The following is a 25,500-nucleotide window of genomic DNA, read 5'->3' on the forward strand; positions in this document are numbered from 1 at the left end:
ATGCAACGCGTTTAATCAGTGGGCCTTCATCAGTGCTTGTTCTTTGAGGTTGGCTTGGTGTGTCCTCTTTCAGAGCGTTATATTCTTTTTGTGCTTCTTCCTGCTCCTGTGACTTGCACAACTTTGATTTTGAGAAAGAGGACAGTTTTAGGGGTTAAATACAGCATGTTTTATACTTTTTATAGACATAATGCACAGCCCTAAGCAAAGTAGTAGTATTTGTACGTGTGTTTGCCACAGTGGAGAATATTTTATGCTGAGGCAAGCCTGGCAGTTTAGACAGCCACAGGGCAGCACTTGTATCTGTGATTTACAACACAGCTTGACACCATCTGAACTGCCCTTAAATTGAAATCCCAACACTGTAATAACACTAAAATAATAATTGACTGATATTTGACCTATGTTGGAGAAATAGGATGATGTAAGCTCTCTGCCTATTAAGCTCTCTGCCTATTACCTACTCTCTCCCTCAACTCGTTCTCTCCTCCTGTACTTGTCTTCTTTCCAGAGGAGTTATTAGCTAGCTTCCTGTTTTAGCTCCGCACATCTTTCTTTCTCTGTATTGTCTCCTTCTTTGTACTCCTCCCTGCCTCCCTCTCTCTCTCTCTCTCTCTCTCTCTCTCTCTCTCTCTCTCTCTCTCTCTCTCTCTCTCTCTCTCTCTCTCTCTCTCACGCGCTTTATCCTTAGCCCCGTCTCTTCAGAAAAGATGAGTAGTGCTCTGTATAGTCCGCACTCAGTCATAGCTTTCTGTTTCTGTTTTCTGTTTCTTGTCTTCAGTTGTCTGTCCTGCCTAACTGTATCTGTCTATAGATGCTGTTTGGTAATTTCTCTACAGAAGAAAAAATAAGCTGCTGAAATCAGATAAAGACAGAAGTGGTTGTCAATTAACATTCCTCTGTGTCATTACAGCACAATCATTATGCTTCTCTCTTCCTCTCATATCTCTCTCTGTCTTTCTTTTCAGGAAAGATGTTGGTTTGAGGCGCTTTTTCCCAAAAGACCTGTTGGATTCAGTCAAGGTGAGATTAATGCCTTTAAATGGAGATCAAAAGAGAGGAGTATATGTGTTAGGTTGCTGAAACAAACGCTTTATTTACTTTCTCTTCTTGAAATAAATAAGAGGGTTTCTGATCTAAGTGTGGGTGCCCTGGTAGGGTGAGTAAGTAATGCTCTCCCCTCATTCAGCAGCTGCTATCATAGTGGCCCATCTGCTCCAATGGAGTTACTCCGTTACTAAAAGTAACCAAAGCGCGTGGTTTATAGGCAGCTTCCTAGTGTAAGTGAATGTGCCCTTGAGCCAAGTTTCAGAATGTGTTACTTGATGTGTTGTTAGACCCAGGCTGGCCTGGCTGACAAAGTGTGAAGCAGTCCAAAGACTCAACACAATAGAAATTAAATCTTGGCCAACTAACCAGCGCAGTTTAGGTGAAAATGTGATCTTTTTACCAGAGAACCTCCTTACATATGGGTGAGTGTGATGAATGTAGTTTTCACCAGTGAAGAAACCCTGTTTTGCAAGCCTCACCATTAGAGGAATAATTTGACATTTTGGGAAATACACTTTATACGCTTTCTTGCCTAGAGTTAGATGAGAAGATTGATAGCACTGTCATATCTATCCAGTAAATATAAGGGTACAGCCAGCAACGCGTTAGCTTAATTTAATACAAAGACTGGAAACGGGAAACGGCTAGCCAGGATTGGTACTGAAATTTAAATTTGTTGGTTATCAAATCATCAGCATCCTGCAGGTTTAATAAGTTTGTTTTGAGATGAACACACATGTTAAATAAGCTTTTGTGTTAGAATAGAGAGTCATTTTGTCGTTTGGCAGATTTTGGTTGCATGTGATGGGTGGGTGTGCTTGCAGAAGTAACAGTGTCTGTGTCAGTGATAAATTTACGGTGTGTGTGTGTGTGTGTGTGTGTGTGTGTGTGTGTGTGTGTGTGTGTGTGTGTGTGTGTGTGTGTGTGTGTGTGTGTGAGTGAGGCCCCAGTGACCCGAAAAGGTCTTGATGTCGGCAGGCGGGCGGACAGATGCTCTGCAGAGGGAGGGAAACTGTGTTTGTTTACGTGTGTTGTGTGTGTGTGACCCTAAGGTCATGTTTAAACCCACTTTCTCTTTCCAACAATGAGGAGGGAGGAGGAGGTGTCACTCTGCGTCTCCTTTTAGGGTCCCCCCCGGTCTGTCCAGTCCTGCTGACTCCCCCCTCATCACCGACTTTACCTCCTCTCCTCTTTCTCTCTGTTTCTACTCCTTTGGCAGATATGACAACACACACTCCCCCTGCTTTATAAGCCACAAAGATGCACTCAGTGACATATGTGCAGTTAAACATCCATTCATTGGCACACCTGACTTGATTATAGATGTCAGGACTGACGCTGTAATGCACAATGGCTTATATTGATTTCTATTTGATCATATATAGTCCGGATAATGATACATGGCCAACACATCTAAATTAATTTAAGAACAAAAAGAGAATGAGTAGAGGTATAAGTTACTTACATTTAACATCATGAGTTTCAGAGCTGAAGCAATGAGCCAAATAATTGGTTATTTTGACAATTGTTGTTGTTTTTCAAGTAAAAATACCAATCATTTTCTGGTTCCAGCATCTCAATTATAACACTTGGATAATAAAAAATAAATAAAAATTGTGTGTTGAACTGTTGGTAGGACGAATTGAAGTCTGTGTGTGTGTGTGTGTGTGTGTGTGTGTGTGTGTGTGTGTGTTTGTGTGTGCGTGCGTGTGCGTGCATGTGTGCGCACTGCTGTCATTTACGTTTCTGACGTTTGCTCTCGTGAAAGAGAATGGTAGTCATTTAATGGGATTATTCACCCTCAATGGACTCTACTCTACACACACACACCCACACACACACACACACACACACACACACACACACACACACACACACACACACACACCAAACCTCCGAGCAGATGGCTGTGGTAGTAAACAGTGACTGATGTTAGCTGTGGTGAAAGCTTTATAGAGAGCAGAGTGTTCATTCATATTGACGGGCTGGGCAGCAGGTTTAGTAAAACTGACCTGTAGTGGCGTTGGAGATCAAAGTTTGATCAACCAGCGTAAGCTGTGGAGTCTGTGTCATCATCAGATTGAGCACAAAATGATTTAGTGATACTGCAGTGAGATTTATTGTTATATATGCAAATATTTCTTCAAATGAACATTAATTTCTATATAGAAATGAATGTTCATTTGAAAAAATATTTGCATCAAGCAGACATTTTTAATTATTTTGAAAGTATATATTATGTATATTTTCTACAACATGTCTAAAATGTATTTACATAATATAATGATTTGAGAGCGCAATCATCAATTAAATGTCTGTTAATATAGTCTCTTCTGATTTGTATTATTTACATTATGAATATTTGTTTAGCTTTTAAATTATAATACTAAAATATAAAAAAATAATACTATTATATGTATTGGTTAGGTACTATTTATTACAGTGGATCTGGATTGTGTGCAGTATTAGGATTAATGACTCAGTAATCAAAATAAATACATATAGTCATTCATTAACAGGAGGTTAGTGGTACAGTTATGGATCATAAACTAAACCAGCAAGGCTATAGTGCATGTATCCTAGGATAACATTGATATGTACATTAACACAGAATGAAATATATCACTACATTTAAATCAGTGAAAAAGCAAGTTTTTAAAAAATTATTTTCACCCTGATGATGGTATGGTTATATTATTTTGGGGCTTTTCTGGGTTTATTTGATAGAACAGCTAGGAGAGAGAGGGGGAAGACATGCAGGAAATCGGCACAGGTCGGATTCAAACCCTTGACTTCTGCATCAAAGCATAAACCTCTCAGTATACGTTACTGTAACGCGTTACAGTAACGTATACTGAGAGGTTTATGCATTTTAGAGGTTTAAGGCTCATACATACATGCAGCGGACCACTGTGGACTTGTGTTGGTTGCAAGGACACGCAAGGATTTCCAGAAAAGAGGCTGCATGTGTCTACGACAATGCACGGACCATTGTGGCTGCGCGACCGGTACAAGTCGATACAGACATTACATACACAGATACACTAACACCTTGTAACGCCGATGACCTGCCGATGTGCATTCAACCCATGCTGGACTCGTTCATAATGCAGTGTAGTTCAGACCCTTCACTGATAAACCATAGATTGGCTTCATGGTCAAAGATGTTTTTTGTATAGTGTACTTGAGTCTCTGCCAGAGATGCCTGCTTTTAAAAGTTACGTAAAAGTAACGAGTAATGTAAAAAAGTTACTTTCCATAGGGGGCAACTAAGTAAAGTAACTGATTACTTTTTTAAGAAGTAACGAGCAAGCACTACTTTTTAAAAGTAACTTCCCCAACACTGGTCATGTTGCTACAGCGATGGTCGGAATGGTGGTGGGGAATGTGATAGCCACTCGCAGTACTTCCTCTCAGGAAGGGTGGACACTGTAGACTGACAATATCTCTGTGTGTGTGTGTGTGTGTGTGTGTGTGTGTGTGTGTGGAATTTGAGGAATTAAAACACTGATCCTATCAAGAACACACAAGCGCGTACACATAATATTCTGTAATCATTTGTGTGTTATGATATCTGTTGAGATGACGCACATACGCACGCATGGCTGCACACACAGTAGCATTGTAGATAAATGTGTGTATGTGTGTTTGTAGGTTTCTGGATTCCTTCAGGCTTAATGAGTAGACAGCTGGCAACAGGGCTCTGTAATGCTGAAATTAAGTGTAGGTATTCATGCTTTATATTTAAAAATGAATAATAGAAATAGAAAATGGCTCAACAAAATGGATAATAACAAAAAAGACTTATTAATCCTTATATGAATGATTATTCCTTAAACATGTCAAATGTTTAGTACACACTGTACATCTTTAGGCCTCATTAGACTCCCCTGAAATCAGTCAATTGCTTGTGTCTAAGTCACATTTAAAGTCAATAAATCAAAACAGTTGATTGTTTTTTGGTTACGGTTTTAATTGTTAAACTGTTTTTTTTATTTTGTATAGAAACCTTCATGTGATGAGTGAACCAGTCTACTGTAAATCCACACATGCTTTTTTAAAGTCTGGTCTGTAGTGCACTAAATCCTCTCTAATCTTTATCTTAATCTATACATGGAGAACTATTTATAGTTACAGATTGTCTGTACTTTTTGTGTGCTTGGGTATTTTCACTAAGTGTGCTAAGTGTTTGTTTATGTGCGTTTGGACAACCCTGTCATCTATATACATTTTGATTCCCTTAATACTGAATATTTGTCATTAGATATGTTTAAAAGCTCAAAATCCTATGAGGGGGGGGGAAGGAGTTAAACATTTAATTTTGTCAGGGGCAAATTCCTCTTCATATAAGTCACAATGCTTTTATATATACATCAGATGAACAGGATTATATATAACATTGTATGTGTGAGTGTGTACATGTGTGTTGTGCATCTTTATGTCTACAGAATAATGAATAATGTTCCTAGATGGATTTTCTTTGTCAGCTCCCCATCTGTCTACTCTCTGTGACATAACTGACCTAAAAAAGATCAGGTCTGAAAAACACAACCGTCTCACACTACAAGTCTGTATGAGCACTCACATACAATAACATCTAAGTTACACTACACATGAATGGGTACATTCTGATGTTTAATTGAGTGTTAACCAACAGTATCAATGTGTCTTTGTTAATATATTGATGTGACCTAAGAGTGCCCCTGGAATAAAGTGATGAGGTCAATTTGATTGGAACCAGAGTGGACTATTAGTCAATCAATGTTTTCTTCCCTTAGTGCTTTTGTCACTCTACGCACACACACACACACACACACACACACACACACACACACACACACACACGCACATGCACACGCACACTCTCATGCCTCCTCTATTTTCCGCCATATCAGTTAAATAATATTTAAAATAAAGTCATTTTTTATTGTCATTTTTTTTCTTTTCCCTCCCTCTCTCCTCTCTTCAGGCTAAAACTCTTCGGAAGTTGATTCAGCAGACGTTTAAGCAGGTAGCCAATCTCAACGATGAGCAGTGCATCCTGAAGTTCTTGGAGATACTTGCACCAATCTACCGCTATGACAAGGAGTGCTTCAAATGTGCTCTTGGGGTAAGTTTCTTTCATTCCTGCCTTTAGTCTCCTGTGTTCTGATGTACTATGAAATCTCTGGTTAGTTGTGTTAGGCTGACACCTGTTGGTGTTATCAGGTCCTGCATGTATCCAAGATGTGGTGCTGTGCCACAGTGTCTTAACCCTTGTGTTGACTTTGGGTCAAATTGATCCGTTTTCAATTTTTGTTTTATATCAGAAAATATGGGACGTAGAAATAAGCGCTGAAAATGTGTAGAAGAAGAAATTTTACAATTTAAAACGTTGGAAAAAGCAAAAACAAACTGTGAAAAAAAGGCCTCGAAAAAAGGTTGACGGGAAGACAACACAAGCGTTAAGTTATTTATACGATTTATGCCATGAGCTACAAATACTTTGATCTTGCTATTTTGCTCTCTTCTTCTTTTAACTTGTATCCCTCCCCTTCTCTCTAATAGTCCAGCTGGGTGATCCAGGTAGAGTTAGCTATCGGTCCAGAGGAAGGGATCAGCTACCTCACTGACAAGGGATCAACGGTGAGTTCTTACCAAGACCACATCTTACTGCGCAGCCAGGTTTAAAGTAGGTTATAAATGACCTCTGCTTGTAATGTTCCGTATAACGAAAATATTTTCAGCAAATGTTTTCTAGTCCACAAAAGTTAGCCATTTACTTGAAGTGAAAGTACAGGCTTGACTCCTCACTCATTCATTTGATTATATGAACGAATATGAATAGGATTAGCATAGTTAACATTACATTACAAGCCATTTAGCTGATGCTTTTATCCAAAGCGACTTCCAATTATGTGCTTACAACCTTGAAGGTACAAACTCCAGACAACAAGAAGTAAGTACAAGTACATTAGATTTAAATAAGCCAAACCACAAAGAGCCATATGACAGTTTTATTTATTTTTTATGAACCAAGTTGGAGTTGAAAGAGATGTGTTTTTAGCCTGTGGCGGAAGATGTGTAGGCTTTCGGCCATCCTGATGTCAACAGGGAGCTCATTCCACCATTTAGGAGCCAGGACAGCAAACAGTCGGGATTTGGTTGAGTGATTAGTTGGGACATGATTTATTTCCACTCTTTCTGTGTTCCTCTCTCTGTCCCCAGCCCACCCATCTAGCTAACTTTAATCAAGTTCAGTCCATCCAGTATTCTGCTATGGAGGAGAAGGACAGGAAAGGGATGCTACAGCTCAATGTAGCTGGAGCTGCTGAGGTACTACTACTCTGTCTGTCTGTCTGTCTGTCTGTCTGTCTGTCTGTCTGTCTGTCTGTCTGTCTAGATATATAAATTTGCTCTACAGGTACATTTTGTTTTAAAGCATAACATGAAAAAGTTTAGACACTTTTTCTCAACCTTCTTCAAATTCAGGAAGTGCATTTCTACCTTTCCCAAAATTGATTTCAAAAAGACAAGAGGGTCTTTATGGAACTTATGTACTGAAATACTGGAAATGTAGTTGTTTTTCCCCAATCAAAAGCAAGTATCGGTGCAGAGAGAACAATGCTGTGGGCTAATTTTTCAAAGTGTTCAATCTTTGAAGCTATGAAAGGTACAGAAGAATGCAAGGTACAACCATTTTCTCACTCTGTTAGGATGACCACTTTGGCCTTTAGTGGATACTAAAGAGCTACAATAAGCTGTAGCCCATCGTGGTGTATAGCTTGGCTACTTGGCCCTATGTGTGACAGTGAGTGGCTGAGACTAATGGTTCTCCATCTAGACATTCCACATCCTGGTTCTACTCACAGAGAAAGGGTTTCATAAAACCAGCTACTGTATTAGTGGAGTCTTTCTGTTTTATTTATTTATTTTATACTATTGAATTTACTCTCACTCTCTCTCACACACTCACTCACACACACACACACACACACACACACACACAACAATACATGTACAAAAATACACATTCACATAAATACTGTGAGAGGCGTTTTCCCCTGACGTAAGAAGCAACTGGAAATCCCCACTGTGCTGTTATGTGTGAGTCTTTGGAGATGATGGCTCTTTGTAACAGGCCTGTGTGTGTGTGTGTGTGTGTGTGTGTGTGTGTGTGTGTGTGTGTGTGTGTGTGTGTGTGTGTGTGTGTGTGAGTGCAGCCTCTGACAGTTACGACAGCATCACTGACCATGGCAGAGAACTTGGCTGACTTGATTGATGGTTATTGTCGGCTCATCTCCATGGAAACTCATTCATTCATAGTCAGATTTCAGAAAGGTATGAATCTGTTGATCCCAACGTTCTATCCCGCCTCTTTAGTATTATGCAAAAAATATTAAAATACAGCCCTGTGCACACCATACAAGGTGTTTACTTTTTTGTGGCAAAAAATATACCATCAAAAAGAGGGTTAAGAACAATTGTGAGCTCTAAATTTCACTGTTTGTTTTTGAGAAAAATCCATGAAAGAATATATGCCATCATAATGATAAAATAATAACTGAATAGAGTTCATATATTTTCAAAAAAATCCTAATGTGTGATAATGTTCTTTTCAAACTTTACAGTAAATACATCAAAATGTTTTTAGACACCACAGGAACTCAATAAAGTGCGATTGATTTGTACTTATGGACTTTTACCTTATTCAGCAGAGCTTCCTAAAACATCGTTTATGCTGGCAAAATAGCAAAAGCTTTTTGGGATTTGGACATTCATTGTGTTTTCACATTACTCATTCTGATCCTGATGATGTGTGTTTTTGTCCTCTAGAGGGAGAGAGAGCACTGCCTTCAATCCCAAAGTAAGTACCTGTCTCATTCTCATTATTGTTACAGTAACATTTACATTACAAAAGTCTATAATGTGTCTTATATCACAACTTTAAGTCATCATATCTGTTTCATGAAAAGATGATGTGTTTACCAGTCCTGTCACACAAATCTTAAATTTCTAGTTAGTTATTCCCCTGTTTAAGAAGGACAGTAAATCAGTCATTGGGACTTTGAAGGCAGCATCACTTTATCTATGGTTAGACATAATCACTTTTCTGAGAAACTGTTGTTGCTACAATATTATGTAAGAATGCCAGTGAGCTTAAGTTCCTGTTTCACAGAGTCAGGCATTCTGACATTTTTAATAGGAAACTGCTTGTGTCATTGTTGAAAGTTTGTCACTCTGATAACAATTGACTTGCTTGGTATAGTAGTTTGGCAACTAAATTTAGGAACACATTGCAGGACAGGTGATGCCAAACAACACTGTTCAGTGTTGAATGTTTCTCCTCAAACTCCTGTAGTAGTGATGAAGTGTGGGACAGCTGCTTGTACAGCTCAGTGTAAAACTACAGGAGCTGACTCGTATGTACAAAAGCATCAATGGGTCAATTAGTCGATTGACAGAAAATGAATTGTTAACAATTTTGATAGATTTAGTTTTTCATGAAAAGATGCAAAACATTCACAGTTTCCTGCTTCTCAGTTATTTCACTTTAATATCTGGGAAATTTGGATGGGCTTTTTTCTTTTACTGTTTTCTGACTAAACAATTACTATTCTTATATAATACAATAATTGACAGATTAACCTATAATGAAACTAATCTGTCTCTTGCAGCCCAGTGATCTTACATTAACATGGCAGTTCAATATGTCCATAAATAAATGACATCAAAACTCTAAAAAGACTAATCCGTTTTGAAAAGGTTTCATGGCCAAACTATTTATCAATAATTGAGCCTGCATTTTGTTTTGGTTTTAGAAAAAGAGAAAAACTAAACTGGGACAACTTAATTTGAGCCTTGTTATTGGGTTTTTGGCTCAGATCTGCAGGGCTGTACAAAAATTTTTTTTAAGGGGAAACGCTAGCACTGTGGTACAACGTGGAGTTTATTCGTTTTATCGGTGACCAAAGAAGCCTGGACATTGTGTGTTCACATTTCACTGTCACTTAATGACATTCAAACACAAACTTTCTACTTTACTTTCGGTCATTTCAACTCAAATCTCTCTTTTTTTTCTCCTCTCTCACTCTGTCTGTGGTCAAATAAGGAGATACGTTTAGGAGCCAAATATTTTCCACTTTGGGTTTTTAAACACTTGGGTAGTCTCCTCCTCTTTCTCTCGTTCCCTCACTCTAAGTTTCTTTTTGCTCTCTTTCTCTCTCTCTCTCTCTCTCTCTTTCTCTCTGCCTGTTATGGTCTGTGATGTAAAGATCGTAGTAGAGCTCAGAGCACACAGACAGAGAAACCACGGCAAAGGCAGAGACATCATTTAAACAAGTTTCAACAGGCTATAGTGCTCTTTTAGTGAGATCTGGCTTAAAAAGTCACTGATATTTTTTTTAAAGAGGCTTCAATTTGACCTAGGTATGTTTGTGCACATCTGAGTGTTAACCATGTTTGACTGTTGTGTGTAAATGTTGTCTAATTTGTTTCTTCTTCTTTAGAGTGTCCAATAATGAGAAAAAGTTAGAAGCAGTCAGGAGTGGAGTAAGAGCTATCTCTGTCTCAGGTAAGATAAAAAAGACACACACACACTCACAAAATGGACAGGTTTTGGAGCAAGATGAACACTGTCTGATAGCTTCCTTGGCTCCAACTACTGTCTTTCTTCCTCTCTCCATTTCCTCCAACATCTGTTTTCTCTCTCACTCATCTCATTGTTTTCTTCTCTGTCGGGACTGCCTCTCCTTCTCCCTCTCTCATCCCGTCCTCTCTGTTCCTGCTGTTTTTTGTTTACTTCCTCCTCTCCCCCTCGGTCTTCCACACATCTCTCCTCTGTACTCACATCCATTCACCCTTTTTCTTTTTTTCCTCACACCCTGGTTTTCTTTCCTGCCTGATTGGCTGCAGACCTAGTGACATCGACGCCTCCTAAGCCAACCAAGGCGCGGCGTTTCCTCCTCCCCTTTGTCTTCTGTTCAGATTCGCCGCCCAATGGTATCCTCGGCTCTCATTGGACAGTTAGTGGAGGAGCGCGTCCACAAAATTGTGATGTGGCGGAATAATATGCCTGATTTGATGATCATACTTATTGGGTAATATTACATTGCAGTAAAGATGGTGTACAGAAAAACTTCCAGTGAAAGAAGCCTATTGATGAAATCTGAAACAAAATTGCATAATAATTGCATAGTAATTGAGTTGTTTGAAGTATATTTCGTCTTCCTAGGTTGATTTATTGCACTAATTTGGTCCAGAAAAGGTTAAAAAATATACTTTTTACCAAAATATTAACACCGTTTTAGTAAAAATGGTTTTGTGGATTTAATCACTTTTATCTGCTGCATCACAATCTCATTTTTAAGGATGCATTCTTCTGCTAATCTATCTTTGTCCTCAGTGCCTGGTTGCTTTGACTAATTCGGTTTTACACACACACACACACACACACAGACTAAGTGTTTCCTCTATGTTGATTTTGTAGTGGCGGCCCACCATGGCAAAAGTTCTGCCACCACACTATCAGAAATAGGGCTGTAGAAAAATTTTTTGTCGCGGTTGCCTGCCACTCACATTGCAATTTAACAAGTAGAACTATTCAGAGGTTATTGGGCCCGTCCAGTTTAACTCCACATACTGTTGTGTTGATGTAGTTTATTGTCAAAACATCACCGCGGTGGGTCCGTTCTAAGTGTAGTCCTATTGTAGCTGTTAAGTGCCCTATAGTTCCAAAATAAATACAGTTCAATCACAACTGAAATGTGATATGCCTCATTGTGTGTGAATAGAGGTGAATAAATATATTTGTTTGTGTTCCGTTTCATACATTGTTCAGACAGACCTGCCCCCACTGCTAAAAAAAAATCCTAAAGGAAACACTGCACACTTCAACCACAGTAACAGCGTGTGTGGTGCTGCTTATAACTGCTCTTTAAATCAGATTGGTAAACAAATGGAATTGTGCAGTACATTCTAACTAAGAGGAAACTCTTTAAACCATGACGTAGATGTGTTTTTTTGCCTATCACTAAACAGTTTTTACGTTTTTAACTTTCACATTTAAGAACAAGTAGTTGTTTAGTTTTAGTTTTGAGCCTACCTGCTGACAAAGGCAAAAGGCTTAAGATGGACATTTTCCATTTTCCTCTTTCTAAAAATCTAACTTTCATTCAACAGAGCTATGTGACTGGAAATAGCCGGTGCTGACATACAGACTAAAATGTTTCTCTTAGTTCTAGGGTCTTAGGTCAGCACATGTCCTGCTGTTGAGGTCACTATTTAGTTATTTTTAATCATTATTTTCAGTGTTTTATATCAGTAAATTCAAGTCAATCAAATGCTGTTGAAATTCTCTCCATCTATTATATATAATGTGTTCTGTACCAAGTTAAAATGATGGTTCGGAGTAATTTCACCCTAGGGTCCTTTGCAGCCAAACGCCCCCCCCAGAAGTTTTTTTCACCTGGGTCTAACATTGGACGAGTTAGCGTTATCAGCTGAATAGCTTAGTGCAGGCGCTAATAGATCCGAGAGTGTCTCTTAACATTACCCCACTAATAATGCCCGAAATGATACCAAACTTCTACACTAGTACAAATAGGTTATGTACTCATAAATCGATGGATTGGAAAGTTTGTAAGTACACCAGAAGTTTATGTAAATAACACTTGCCTGCTGGCTTCTGCTCTCTGCTGTTATTCTCTGCTGTTGCTTAGGGCCGTCTACAAATTACAACACCGAAAAGAGATGCAACAAAAATATTTATTAATTTAATGATTAAATAAGGTAATGTTTCCAAACTTACATCAATTATAACTTATAACTAGTCTCCTGCTAGTTGTACTACAGCACTTACTTTAAAAAATAAGCTAAATTAATAAATATTTTTGTTGCATCTCTTTTTGGTGTTGTAATTTGTAGACGGGCCTAAGCACTGGTCTTACAGCAGCAACAACAACAGCAGAGAACAGAAGCCAGCAGGCAAGTGTTATTTACATAAACTTCTGGTGTACTTACAAACTTTCCAATCCATCGATTTATGAGTACATAACCTATTTGTACTAGTGTAGAAGTTTGGTATCATTTCAGGCATTATTAGTGGGGTAATGTTAAGAGACACTCTCGGATCCATTAGCGCCTGCACTAAGCTATTCAGCTGATAACGCTAACTCGTCCAATGTTCGACCCAGGTGAAAAAAAGCTTCTGGGGGGGTGTTTGGCTCGAGGTCATGGTGCAAAGGACCCTAGGGTGAAATTACTCCGAACCATCACTTTAAATGGATGAGGAAGTGTCCTTGTGTCTCTATGGCTTTGACAGCTTTCCTCCTAAAGAAACAGGTAGCCATTGCAAGGATTTAAAGAAATAGCTGCATCCTCTGTCTGCCAACCATACAGTAACTCTCCAACTTACAAATATTTACTGCGTGACGCAGACATCATACTTCATTAAAACCATACTGAAGTTTAAACACTGCCTTGCGTATTGCTGCCATTTCTTGCATTATTCATCTCACCTACATGGGTCTGCGCAGCAACAATGAAAGTTGTTAACCCTGCTTTTTCACTGGAGATATTTTAGAACTTTGCTAACTGCTTGCTGAGTGTTTGGCTTTGCAGATCCTGCATCATCAACCATGTTGTTTCAAGGCTTTTCATGCTCTAACCGCTCTCTCTTGTCTCTCCCTCTTTTCTCTCTGGCTTCTGGTTTTCTCTCTGTCCTTGCTGCTTTCTCTCTCTGTTCTCTTCCTCCTCTGCTGTCCTGTTTCCTGCATGCTCTCCTGGACCCCGCAGAAGATCTTAGTGGGGATGGTAAAGTTTTGCTGTTGTTTATCATTGTCTCTGTTGTCCCTTCTCTATAGTCCTCACTCCAACACACTGCAACCTCCTGGGAAAGGGTAGCGTGTGTGTGTTGGTGTGTGGGTTGATGTTTATGCATGCATTCCTAGATCTTTAACAATGGTGCTAAGTGTGTGCTGTATTATGAACATTAGAGTGATTTAAATAATTTAGAGTAAAATATTTCTTTAGCTAAATGTATTGTTTCTCATCTTTCTCAGTGATTGGAAACATTAATACATCACCAGTAGCTTTAATGAGTTTGATCCGTTAGTCCAGCTGGAGTGGTTTACTATTTTAGTATTGTGTTTTTAAAATGTTTGTGTCGGAGTCTATTTGTGATTTTTTTATTTTTTTTTTAAAGGGGATTTTCAGAATTTTAAAGATGTCTGCTTTCAACCACCAGATTCAACAAAAGCAGAATTTGGAGATTAAGTGGTATTTCTCTTTAAAGGAACTTCTCCAAACCGTTCTCTCTCTCTATATACACACACACACACACACACACACACACACACACACACACACACACACACACACACACACACACACACACACACACAAACACACAAACACACATACACATGCAGTCATGCACACGTGTACTCATGCACACAGAGTGGAGTAGGGAGAGATTTGCTGGATTCAAGAGCGGGTGCATTCCTTGCTATAATGGGCTAACTAGATCTCTCTCTTCTCTCTCTCTCTCTCTCTCTCTCTCACTCACTCACTCACTCACTCACTCACTCACACACACACACACACACACACACACACACACACACACACTATCGCTCCACTGAAAACCGAAAGAGACAGTTAGACCAGTCAAACTTAGAAAGGGTTGATTCTTTAGAACAAATCCCAAACTATGTGAGTGAATATGCAGCAATACAAACAATGGACTTCACAGTACAAACTAAGAAATATGTTCAAATCTTAATATATAGAACTTAAACAATTAAAGTAATCTGCAGATTTAAATCAAAACAAACAAATTTGGAAAAGGTTGAAGAAACGGTTTAAAATCAGTTGGAGACAGTTTATCATTAAATGTATGGAGACATTGACAAGCCTGGCTTCTGTTGCTGTTTTATTAAATAAACTACGCCTGATGAAAGCCACCATTTGTTGAAATGCTATGTTGTTTATGGTCATCTAATCTAATTTATCTAATAAAGCACATTTTAGTAGCAACAACAGAGTCAGCAGAGCTGTTGCTTTTTATCCAGCTCATATGAAGACATTTTTAGAGGTGCATTAAAGGCTTTCCTTTCCTCTCAAGTAAAACATAAATCATGCACAGCAATGGTTTGGCAAAAGTCATGCCTGTTTCATTAAACTTTTTCTAAACTCTTCTCATATTGGATATTGTACTGATAAAGTAATAGTAGTAAAAGTTACAAGCTTAAAGCCTACAGTAATTCAATACACTTCTTTGCTTTCTTGCTGAGAGTTACATAAATATATTAATACCTCTCTCATGTCATGACCGATAAATATGTAGCTGGAGCCTGCAGCTGGGATGTTGGAGGATTTTTTTTTTTAGCTTTGACCGTAGAGTGTAAAAAATAGTGAATGTAGCATTTGTGACGTCACTCATTGGTTTGTGGACTGCCATTTTGAAGCCTTGAGTTTGGCGATACGGCGTTGCTATCTTGTTTTTTTTGCAACTGGATGTGACGATTTCTGAGGAGCTGGTGGAGCTGGGGAGGATGATGCGGCCAAGCTAGTGTTGTTTGTGGTTGCAATGGTGCTGCGCTAAGCTAAACGCTAAAGGGGGAAAGTTGCTGATTTTCAACCCTTCTGAAGCAAGTCAACCAGTGGAGATTCACTGGTGGGTAAATGCGGACCTCCAGTTACTGCTTCCATTCATCTGCATGTATGGCAGAACAGGAAATCAGCAAACTTCCCTTTAAGTTAGCAGCTAACGCTAGCGGTAGCTAGCTAGCTAGCTTGGTTTGCATAATGCTTAACATGACATTTTTAAGCGACCAAATTATGGAGCTAAATCGGGGCCAAATGTTTTGTTCATTCGAAAAAAATATATATAGTTGAAAAAATAAAGCTTGAAATTGAAAATTTAAGTTTTGGTCAAAACTTGGAAAAAATAAAACCATGTATTTGAACTAAAAATAAGTGTACCAATTTTTCTTTCAGTTTGAATAAAATATAGATTCAATTCTGGAATTATTTTGAATAAATTATAAATTTTCATTTTTCACTTTGATATTTGTTTTCAGTTCCACATTTCATGTTTTCAGATTCAAAAGTTATTTTTTTTACGGCTTCAAATCTTTTTTTTACGGCTTCAAATCTTTTTTTTTCGTTTCAGATCTGTTTTCACTTTCAGATATTTTTTTTTTCGGTTTGAGACTTTTGGCCCTGATTTGGCGTGGGGGGCGTGGCTTCAACTCAGAGGGGCGTGGCATTATGAGTGACAGCCTAACAACGAAGGCAGAAGACTCCTCTGTCATGTTGACTTCAGGAAATGGTGTTACTGTGAGAACTATGACTGAATGCTTTCTATCCACTATATACATGTGATTTTTACTTAAACTGATGCCAGTGACAAAGTTCCATTTAAAAAAATGTTTTGGACAACAAATGGTACCAATTACATTATAAGAGCAATAAACTGTGCCAGATTGTGCAGTTCAGCAGGAACAATGACTTCTCCCACTTCCATGTATGACTTATAGCACCACAGTATTCACTGGCACCAGCCCACAGGTAGGACATGTGAAAGATATTAGCATTTTTGAATAGATACTTTGCGACGTTATCCCCTCAGTGGCATTTTTTTTGTGATTAACACATAAAAGGAAAATAGGTGGATAGCTGGACAAAGCTGGCAATCAAAATATGCCAAGTGGGCAAACTTTGAAGGCTTCTACCACAGCCTAACTTAAGTATCAGAATACACTAACTTGTCTTTTTGTATTTGTATGTCTTACTGTCTGTTTTCTGGACCGTGTGTGTCCGTAATAAAAGCTTTGATTGATTGATTGATTAACAAAGCGGACCAGGACAAGTTATGTTGTTTAAACTAACCATGAAAAGGTAACACTAGCAATGTTAGTTATCTATAATGTTTTACATTTATAAGGCTGCACGGGCTGCAGGCAGCCACTGTCGAGTTATGGTCATTCTGACAAACAGAGGTTAACAAAGACCACTACACGTTAAAGTCAAAAAACTTGAGCTGGACACTAAAATTGGTGTAAAAACACCAGCTAGTGTGAAGCTAACGTTAGTTAATGCTAACTTTTGTGCTAGCGATGCTTCATTTCCAGCTGTCCACCTATTTTCCCTTTATGTGTTAATGACAAAAAAAAATGCCACTGCGGGATAATGTCCCAAAGTATCTATTCAAAAAGGCTAATATCTTTCACATGTCTTACCTGTGGCTGCGCCAGCAGGTTGCCTTGGCGGAGCGGACGCTATGCTGACTGCCGAGTGAATACTGTGGTGCTACATTCAATGTCATACATGGAAGTGGGAGAAGTCATTGTTCCTGCCGAACTGCACAATCAGTTTATTGCTCTTATAGTGTAATTGGTACCATGTGTTGTCCAATACAATTTTTAAATGGAACTTTGTCACTTGCATCAGTTTATTAAGTAAACATCACATGTATATAGTGGATAGAAAGCATTCAGTCATAGTTCTCACAGTAACACCATTTCCTGAAGTCAATATGACAGAGGAGTCTTCTGCCTTCGTTGTTAGGCTGTCACTCATAATACCACGCCCCTCTGAGTTGAAGCCACGCCCCACGCAAAATCAGGGCCAAAAGTCTGAAACCGAAAAAAAATTATCTGAAAGTGAAAAACAGATCTGAAAACGAAAAAAAAAAGATTTGAAACCGAAAAAAAAAAAGATTTGAAGGCGTAAAAAATAAGTTTTGAATCTGAAAACATGAAATGTGGAACTGAAAACAAATATTAAAGTGAAAAATGAAAATGTATAATTTATTCAAAATAATTCCAGAATTTAATCTATATTTTATTCAAACTGAAAGAAAAATTGGTACACTTATTTTAAGTTTGAATACATGGTTTTATTTTTTCCAAGTTTTGACCAAAACTTAAATTTTCAATTTCAAGCTTTATTTTTTCAACTATATATATTTTTTTCAAATGAACAAAACATTTGGCCCTGATTTAGCTCCATACCAAATGTTCCAATTAACTTCAGTAAAGTGAAAACATACAGTGAGAGGGTCAAAGTTAAATATTAAAACCTGGGCAACACCCAAAGACAAGTTCATGGCTATTTTAAGTACACAGTGCCATGGTTAGCATTGCTAGGCCTCTGTCCTGATTGGCAGGTGTAGCCACGCCCTAAAGCATGCCCTACTTTATCGTCAATTTTAAAATAAACGTGACCATAATTTACAAAATGAACATCATGCTGTATTGTAGAAAACTTGAAAGTAGCGATTTAGGCCATAAACGCATTATGAAAATGTCTACTGAGAAGTAGTCATTTTCTGAAGGACTTATAGAAGGACTATAGAAACTGGCTTCTTTTTGCAACCAGTGGAGTTGTCACTACCTGATGTAGTGCAGATGTGAGTTGCGCATGCATCACTTTGCAACAATGATCCCTGATGTTAGTTCTAGATTAGAGGCTGAAGTAGCCTACAAGAACCTGCTAACGAGAGACTTCTGTAATGTCAATACAATAAAAATGGACCTACATAACGAAGTTCGTTCACTACTGGCTACAAGTTAGCAATCAAACACAACAAAGGCTGTCACGTGAGTGGCGTTTTGAGCTAACGTTAGCAATCAAACAATCATAGATAGCTAAAACGTTCTTCTGTTATTGTTTTTAATGAGAAAAGTTTATCATTTTATGGATTTCACAAATTTCAGTATGACACATCCACCTCGCGCCCACCTTGTGACACCTTGCTTGCAGCCAGATCTGGATTCCTTGGTGTTATGCCGTAAACCGTTTAAATCTGAGCATGCGCAACTCACGTATGCACTCACGTTGGGTGGTGACAGAGTCGCCCCCAGATGCAAATTAGATAGAATGCAGGTTTAAGGCACTTCTGCAAAGGCTTCACTTTTCAGACCCGGTAGTTCGTCCATTGTTATTATACAGTCTATGCTTTGGACAGAGTCTGACTACCACCAGTAGCTGTTTCCCTCTGTCTCCTGGCTGTAGTTTCATATTTACTGTAAAGACATGAGGGTGGTATCGATCTTCTCATCTTACTTTGGCAAGAAATCGAATGTATGGCCTAATGTATTTCCCAAAATGTCTGAACTATTTCTAACACTTTTCAGTCACCTTTACTACCATCCAGTGTATTATTTAGCTTGCCTTACATTAACAACTAAACGTCTAGCCAGAAGTGATTTCTTCAGCTTATTCTACATGACTGACTATCTTGGGAAAATCAGCCACAGGCTTTAGAAAAGGATTTCCGATAAATTTAGGGACACGTTCCCACAGAGCCTGATAAATCCTGGGCAGAGCTGTGAGGGTAGTGTTCAGGACAGCAGATGTTTGACTCTTGTTTCCAACAGCTGAGTCTGCACACTGATTTTATTTTAAACACCACCATCTGGTTGGGATAGACTCAGTCCATCTATTCCTGCTGGCTCTTTTCTCTCCCTCTCTCTCTGCCTATCTGTCTGATTCTGCACAGATTTGATCCTAAACGTTACCATCTGCCTACATGACAGCTAGACCCACTATTTCTTTCTCTTATTGTCACACTCTCTCTATTCTTGTATCCTTCCTCCTGGTTTTCCGTATATTTCATTTTCTGCGTGTCTCTTTCAAACTCTCTCTCCTATCTGTCTTGGTCTTTTCTCTTTTTCTTTTCCTCCATTCCTCCACCAACACCACAGTTATCCCCTGCAACCCAGCTGCTCTCACACAGACAGATATGCACAACACATGCTCAGCTGACACTCTCTGCCAAGTGTGTGTGTGCGTGCAAAGAGAGAGGGAGAGGAGCTACGTGGGTGTTGCTTTGCCCAGGAGTTGCTGAAACTCTGAGTTAGCTGGTTATTTTTTGTGTTTTGTTTTTTAATGCACACGTGTTTGTGTGTGTATCGGTGACCCTTCATACCATAGCATAGGCACGGTAAACTCAACATGTGCACGATTTTACCATTGTTTGTGTATGTTATTTTCTACTTGCGTGCCTGTCTGTTTTTTTAAAAACTTTATTCTCTTGCTGTTTTTTTTACACCGTTTGTATCTCATGTTACAGAGACTGATGACTATGCTGAGATAGTTGATGAAGAGGACACATACACCATGCCCTCCAGTAAGTAACTGATTTAATCTTCTCTTTCGTCTAACATCTACTGACTAAAGTAATTTGTACTTAAGAAAATGAGCTTGTGTTGCACTGCAAGAGAACTAGATCATGACTGTTTCACTGTTATTCTTCTGTCAAATCCTTGCATTCTCAAACATTCATTTTGTTCTGCTATCTAATACACCAAGTGTGGTGTGAATCTTTTCCAAGAAACACACTCACACCGGAAAAATTAGAGAAGTTACATCAAACCATTTTTGGTTAGGTAGTGGCTAATCAAATTCAAGCCAGTCTCAGCGTCTCATATAAACAGTGGAGACATCGGCTGGGGGTCAGAGAGGCTGCAGCTCATACTGTATAACTCCGGTTGGTCGGACACACATCGCATCTGCCAAATTCATTCATATGTTACTCAAAACCCTGAATGTGCTGCTAAATTTGGCGGAAGCCATGTGAGTGGTGGTTTTAAGCCTCTGTTCCAATACATTTAATGTGGATGTTTGGGCCAGTACAAAGTACTTATGTATTTGATTGCGTTGACTACTTTGAAAATGGACTGTGTTCTTCTTTCCTCCCACAGTCCTTTTCTATCTTTCTCTGTCTGGCTTTATTTCTTTGTGTCTTGCGCTTTGCTTTTTTTTGTTGGTCTTTCTGCGACTTCCTCTAAACAGACTTTCTGCAGACTTCTGACATATTTTCCTACTCTGTGCCTGAGTCTGTATGTGTGTCCATGTCATACTGTCTGCTGTATGTATACAATAAAGCTGTATTCCAGTAATTACTTTTAACCATTCTGTGGTAGTACTGTATTCATTCATTAAATTATTTATTAACTAAACATCAGGTAAATAATGAAATGGTTCAATTATCTGTGTGTGTGTGTGTGTGTGTGTGTGTGTGTGTGTGTGTGTGTGTGTGTGTGTGTGTGTGTGTGTGTGTTTTTTCTGAGCTATTTTCAATCTTAAAGCAGCTGTCTGGCTCTCTCCCTCTTCATCTCTCTTTCTTCCTCTTTCTCCCACTGCCAACACAGTCAGCTATGGAGTAGTTGAAGGTAAAACTCCCTCTCTCTCGCTCTCTCTCTCTCTCTCACATTCTGTCCTACTGAAATGCCTTTTAGATTTTACATTTTCGTTCATATTTTTCTTTACCGGGCACTAGACTACGTTGTTATCAGCCTTCCTCATTAAAAACTAATTAGCGCAGCTTCCAGCAAGTTAGTTTGTTAATTTAAAAATAACAATTCCTGTTTATCTACATGAGTCACCGTGTCAATGATGCAACTCCAGTTAGGAACCAGTGTACACACATTTTTTTTCAACATTAGTGTCTGGCAAAGAAAAATAACATACCTATCCAGATTGTTGTTGACGTGTGGTTGTTGGTGATTTGTAGAGTGCTGTTGATTTGGGTCTTGTGTTGAAAATGAAAGGGAGGGCCAATCCCTAAACAATGCAAGATGTTACTTCAATAATAGTTTAATCAGAAGTCTCCCCAGACCTTTTGGGCTAAACAATCGCACAGTATTATATATTGTTTATTGGCTTGGTTCTCATTTCACCATCATGTTGGTTATGACATTTTTATGTCTTTATCAGGATTTATTATCATGGTCGTATGTTGTTGTTTTTTTCTAGTCATCTTTGGATTCATTTGTGTTTGAAGCAGTGATTAATTTCCTGCAAATACAATGCCATATGGATTATTGCATTACATTTCTTTCTTATAATGGAATGTGTTTTGGTTATGCTGTTGTTTGTCTGTTGTTTGAGTCAAATTGGCGAACTTTGTTTAGCCCAACAGATACTTAAACTTGAACAGGATAAGTTCCTAATGGTCAGTGTCGTGCGTAAACCTTTTGAACTCATTATTTAGTGCATTTTTACTGCGTTGGTTGGCAGCTGACATGAATGCACCTCTTTAGAAATGTTTCATGACCTTTTTAACAAGGCAGAAATATTGATAACACATAAATGTCAAAGCATGTGGATGTCAGTTGCAAAAACTTTTTTTGTTTAAATTCTTTTGGACATACATACTGAATATAAAAAGTTTACTGCAGACATGGGGGACATAATGAATACACTTCAGATCCATCAGATTTTTATGAACCTTACATTTTGCCTGTTAAATGGGTTTACTGTATGCTGGTGTGTTTGTAATTTTGTGTGGTAGTGTGCATGTCAAGGTTTGTCGAGTTAGAGGTGTTAGGGGGAGGGAATATATATATATATATATATATATATATATATATATATATATATATATATATATATATATATATATATGTGTATGTATGTATGTATTTATGTATGTATGTATATGTATATGTGTATATGTTTATTATTAATGGTTTATTCTAGTCTAATCTGATTGCCAGTGAGTGGGGTTCACCAAAATGGACAATCATTTGACTGCCAATAAAGTTAAAAAAAATTTTCAAAGTAACTTTCTGTGATAAAAATGATTACCTGATACCATCCAAATTGTCTTGTCCTGGTAAACCCCATCCATGTGGTCTGACTTAAGCATGTCAAATGTGATGGGTCTTTGTCATGTTTCCAGTATATAAAAAAAGCAGGTAAACGTATAAATCTCACTTTTTACACTTCTTTTCTTCTTTCCTCCTCTCTCTCAGCACGGGATTATGAGATCCAGAGGGACAGGATAGAGTTGGGCCGCTGTATAGGAGAGGGTCAGTTTGGAGATGTACACCAAGGAGTCTATAACAGCCCAGTATGTGGAAATACACACACACACACACACACACACACACACACACACACAGGCACACTTTTTGTGTACCCACCAATAAATGATCAGACATACGTAGGACAAATAGAAGGTGCAAAAAATGCATAGAGCAGGTTTTAATGTGATTGGATACAAGATGGTTGTCAGTTTTTTAGTCACAGAAAATTAAAGTGACTTTCATGTCCTTCACTGTCTGGTAGTTACTTATCATCCAGCTAATAAATAATAATAAAAATAAAAAAAGTATTCTCAAGTTAGCACCCTAACAAGTGTAAAGATTAGATTTCTTACTGCTACTTCATAAACTGAACATATTGAGTTACAAAGTTTAAAAAAGTTTTTTGTCCAAATTGATAATTTCAAGTAAATTGTAGACCGTTTTGTTTCTACAGTTAAGAGTTTTGTCTGTTCATTGCATTAAACATTGATTCAAACATGTTATGTGTGTATGTTTGCTACATTGTGATATACTATCAACATCCCTTATTTGTGATACTGATTTCAGCCAGCCTTATACTGTATTAAGTACAATCTGCTAACATGTGTTCTGCAGGACAAACCACCTCTACCTGTCGCCATTAAGACCTGTAAGAACTGTACATCAGACAGCGTCAGAGAAAAGTTCCTACAAGAAGCATGTAAGACCAACAGTTTTTTTCCTTGATTTATTAGCAAACCATAACTCACTTCATACTGAGTGTGTTAATATGTGTGTGTGTGTGTTTGCACTTCCCTTGCAGTGACAATGCGTCAGTTTGACCATCCTCACATCGTCAAGCTGATCGGAGTGATCACAGAAAACCCTGTTTGGATCATCATGGAGCTGTGTACGCTTGGAGAGGTACACCTGAGGATAATGTTCTCCTATACGGACGGAGTCGAGTAGAGTGTGTATCACTTCTTGTCAGTATAGAAAGGAAACTTGTAAGTCATGATGGTAGGTGCCTAGGAAAAGCCTGACCTGGAAATCCCTTATATTAAGAAAAGTCCACTGTTTACTCTTGCATGTTAAATACTTCAAGGTAAGGTTTTGCTGACAGACCATTTATCAGTGTGAGATGGTGACATGCATTGACATAGGATCTGCCATGTTCTATTAAAAATAACACTATATAAAACCATTTCTCTATCTTTTCACCGTCCCTGTTTTTTTGTCTGTCATTTTTTCTCTGTCTACAGTTACGTTCATTCCTTCAGGTGAGGAAGTACAATTTGGATTTAGCCACTCTCATTCTGTTCGCTTACCAGCTCAGCACAGCGCTCGCATATCTGGAGAGTAAACGCTTTGTGCACAGGTACACACACACACACACACACACACACACACACACACACACACACACACACACACACACACACGCACAAGCTAGATTAACTAAGTAATAACTGTGGGCATATGATTACATATACTGGGTTCACATTGTTATTATCATAAATTTTGATTTCTAATGTAATCTTAAAATAAATGTTGTTGTTACGGACACTATGTTTTTTAGTTTGAGGGCACTATATGCTGCATACATTTTACTTACTAAAAACATTTGACAGAAAGGACATATAGTGCAGTTTGTAGCAAATATGGAGTGGTTTTCAGGCAAAGCTGTGGTGTTTCACACTACATTCTCATACTCTTTGATAGATATTTTGCATCCAAGAAATAACATCCATGATTCAGGCCTAATGCCAGCTAATATTGACTTACAGGGACATAGCAGCACGCAATGTGTTGGTCTCTTCAGTCGACTGTGTGATGCTCGGAGACTTTGGTCTGTCACGATACATGGAGGACAGTTCTTACTACAAAGGTAATGATACTCAAAAACACACACACACACACACACACACACACACACACACACACAGCTCTGTATTATGTTATGACACAGAACAGTGTTCACTGATGTTTTCAATGTGTCCAAGACAGTTTTCAGTGTTGTTAATTCCTCAAATTTTTTGAGCAGTGCTGACCTGAGACCAGTTTTGTTGTCCAGTAACACTTTTTCTAGTTGCCAGTGCTTTAGTCCCACCAACAGGTTACATCAGGATACTGCAGTTTGTCTGGACTTATTGCACATGTTGGCATGTTATGAAAACAGAGTCTTCTTCTAGTCTTTATTGCCCTCTGAGTTATTGCAAAATTTTGTAATGTAGTCGTAAAATCTTAACATAGCTGTGTTTGTCTTTGTCTCAGCTTCTAAAGGTAAACTTCCTATCAAATGGATGGCTCCTGAATCTATCAACTTCAGAAGATTCACCTCTGCCAGTGATGTCTGGATGTTTGGTGAGTTATGATAATTTATGTCTGTATGTGTGTGTTGTGTTAGTTGGAAAATATAATTACTAGGGCTGTCAATTGATTACAATTTTTTATCGTGATTAATCACGTGTCCTAGTTAACTTGCGATTAATCACACATTTTTTTATCTGTTCTAAATGTACTTTAAGAGGGATATTTTTGGTATTTGAGACTGGACTACTCCTTAGGTAACTCAATCCACATCAACAGTACGTTAAAATAACTAGTCTTGTATAGAGACCCACCTGGAAGGGCTTTTAAAACTCAACTTGCCATTCAAAAGACCCTTTTC

General features: G+C 38.3%; 1 protein-coding gene across 18 annotated transcripts in view; it reads left to right on the plus strand.

The window, feature by feature from the left end:
- Positions 1-25,500, plus strand: part of ptk2aa (protein tyrosine kinase 2aa) — a 71,589-nt gene that overhangs the window by 31,905 nt on the left and 14,184 nt on the right. For 2 of the 18 annotated variants that reach the window (XM_028597139.1, XM_028597140.1), the window contains exons 8-24: positions 969-1,023; positions 6,020-6,160; positions 6,598-6,675; positions 7,258-7,365; positions 8,253-8,370; positions 8,866-8,896; positions 10,539-10,603; positions 10,945-11,031; positions 13,825-13,842; positions 20,111-20,167; positions 21,129-21,212; positions 22,797-22,894; positions 23,466-23,550; positions 23,653-23,753; positions 24,092-24,207; positions 24,617-24,717; positions 25,104-25,193. In XM_028597139.1, the coding sequence (XP_028452940.1) occupies positions 969-1,023; positions 6,020-6,160; positions 6,598-6,675; positions 7,258-7,365; positions 8,253-8,370; positions 8,866-8,896; positions 10,539-10,603; positions 10,945-11,031; positions 13,825-13,842; positions 20,111-20,167; positions 21,129-21,212; positions 22,797-22,894; positions 23,466-23,550; positions 23,653-23,753; positions 24,092-24,207; positions 24,617-24,717; positions 25,104-25,193 (1,433 nt within the window). Of the gene's footprint in view, positions 1-968; positions 1,024-6,019; positions 6,161-6,597; positions 6,676-7,257; positions 7,366-8,252; positions 8,371-8,865; positions 8,897-10,538; positions 10,604-10,944; positions 11,032-13,824; positions 13,843-19,085; positions 20,019-20,110; positions 20,168-21,128; positions 21,213-22,796; positions 22,895-23,465; positions 23,551-23,652; positions 23,754-24,091; positions 24,208-24,616; positions 24,718-25,103; positions 25,194-25,500 lie in introns of those variants that run through there. The other 16 variants (XM_028597142.1, XM_028597144.1, XM_028597141.1 and 13 more) reach the window with 16 other exon arrangements.

Source organism: Perca flavescens, chromosome 14 (genome assembly GCF_004354835.1).
Source record: "Perca flavescens isolate YP-PL-M2 chromosome 14, PFLA_1.0, whole genome shotgun sequence".
NCBI lineage: Eukaryota > Metazoa > Chordata > Actinopteri > Perciformes > Percidae > Perca > Perca flavescens.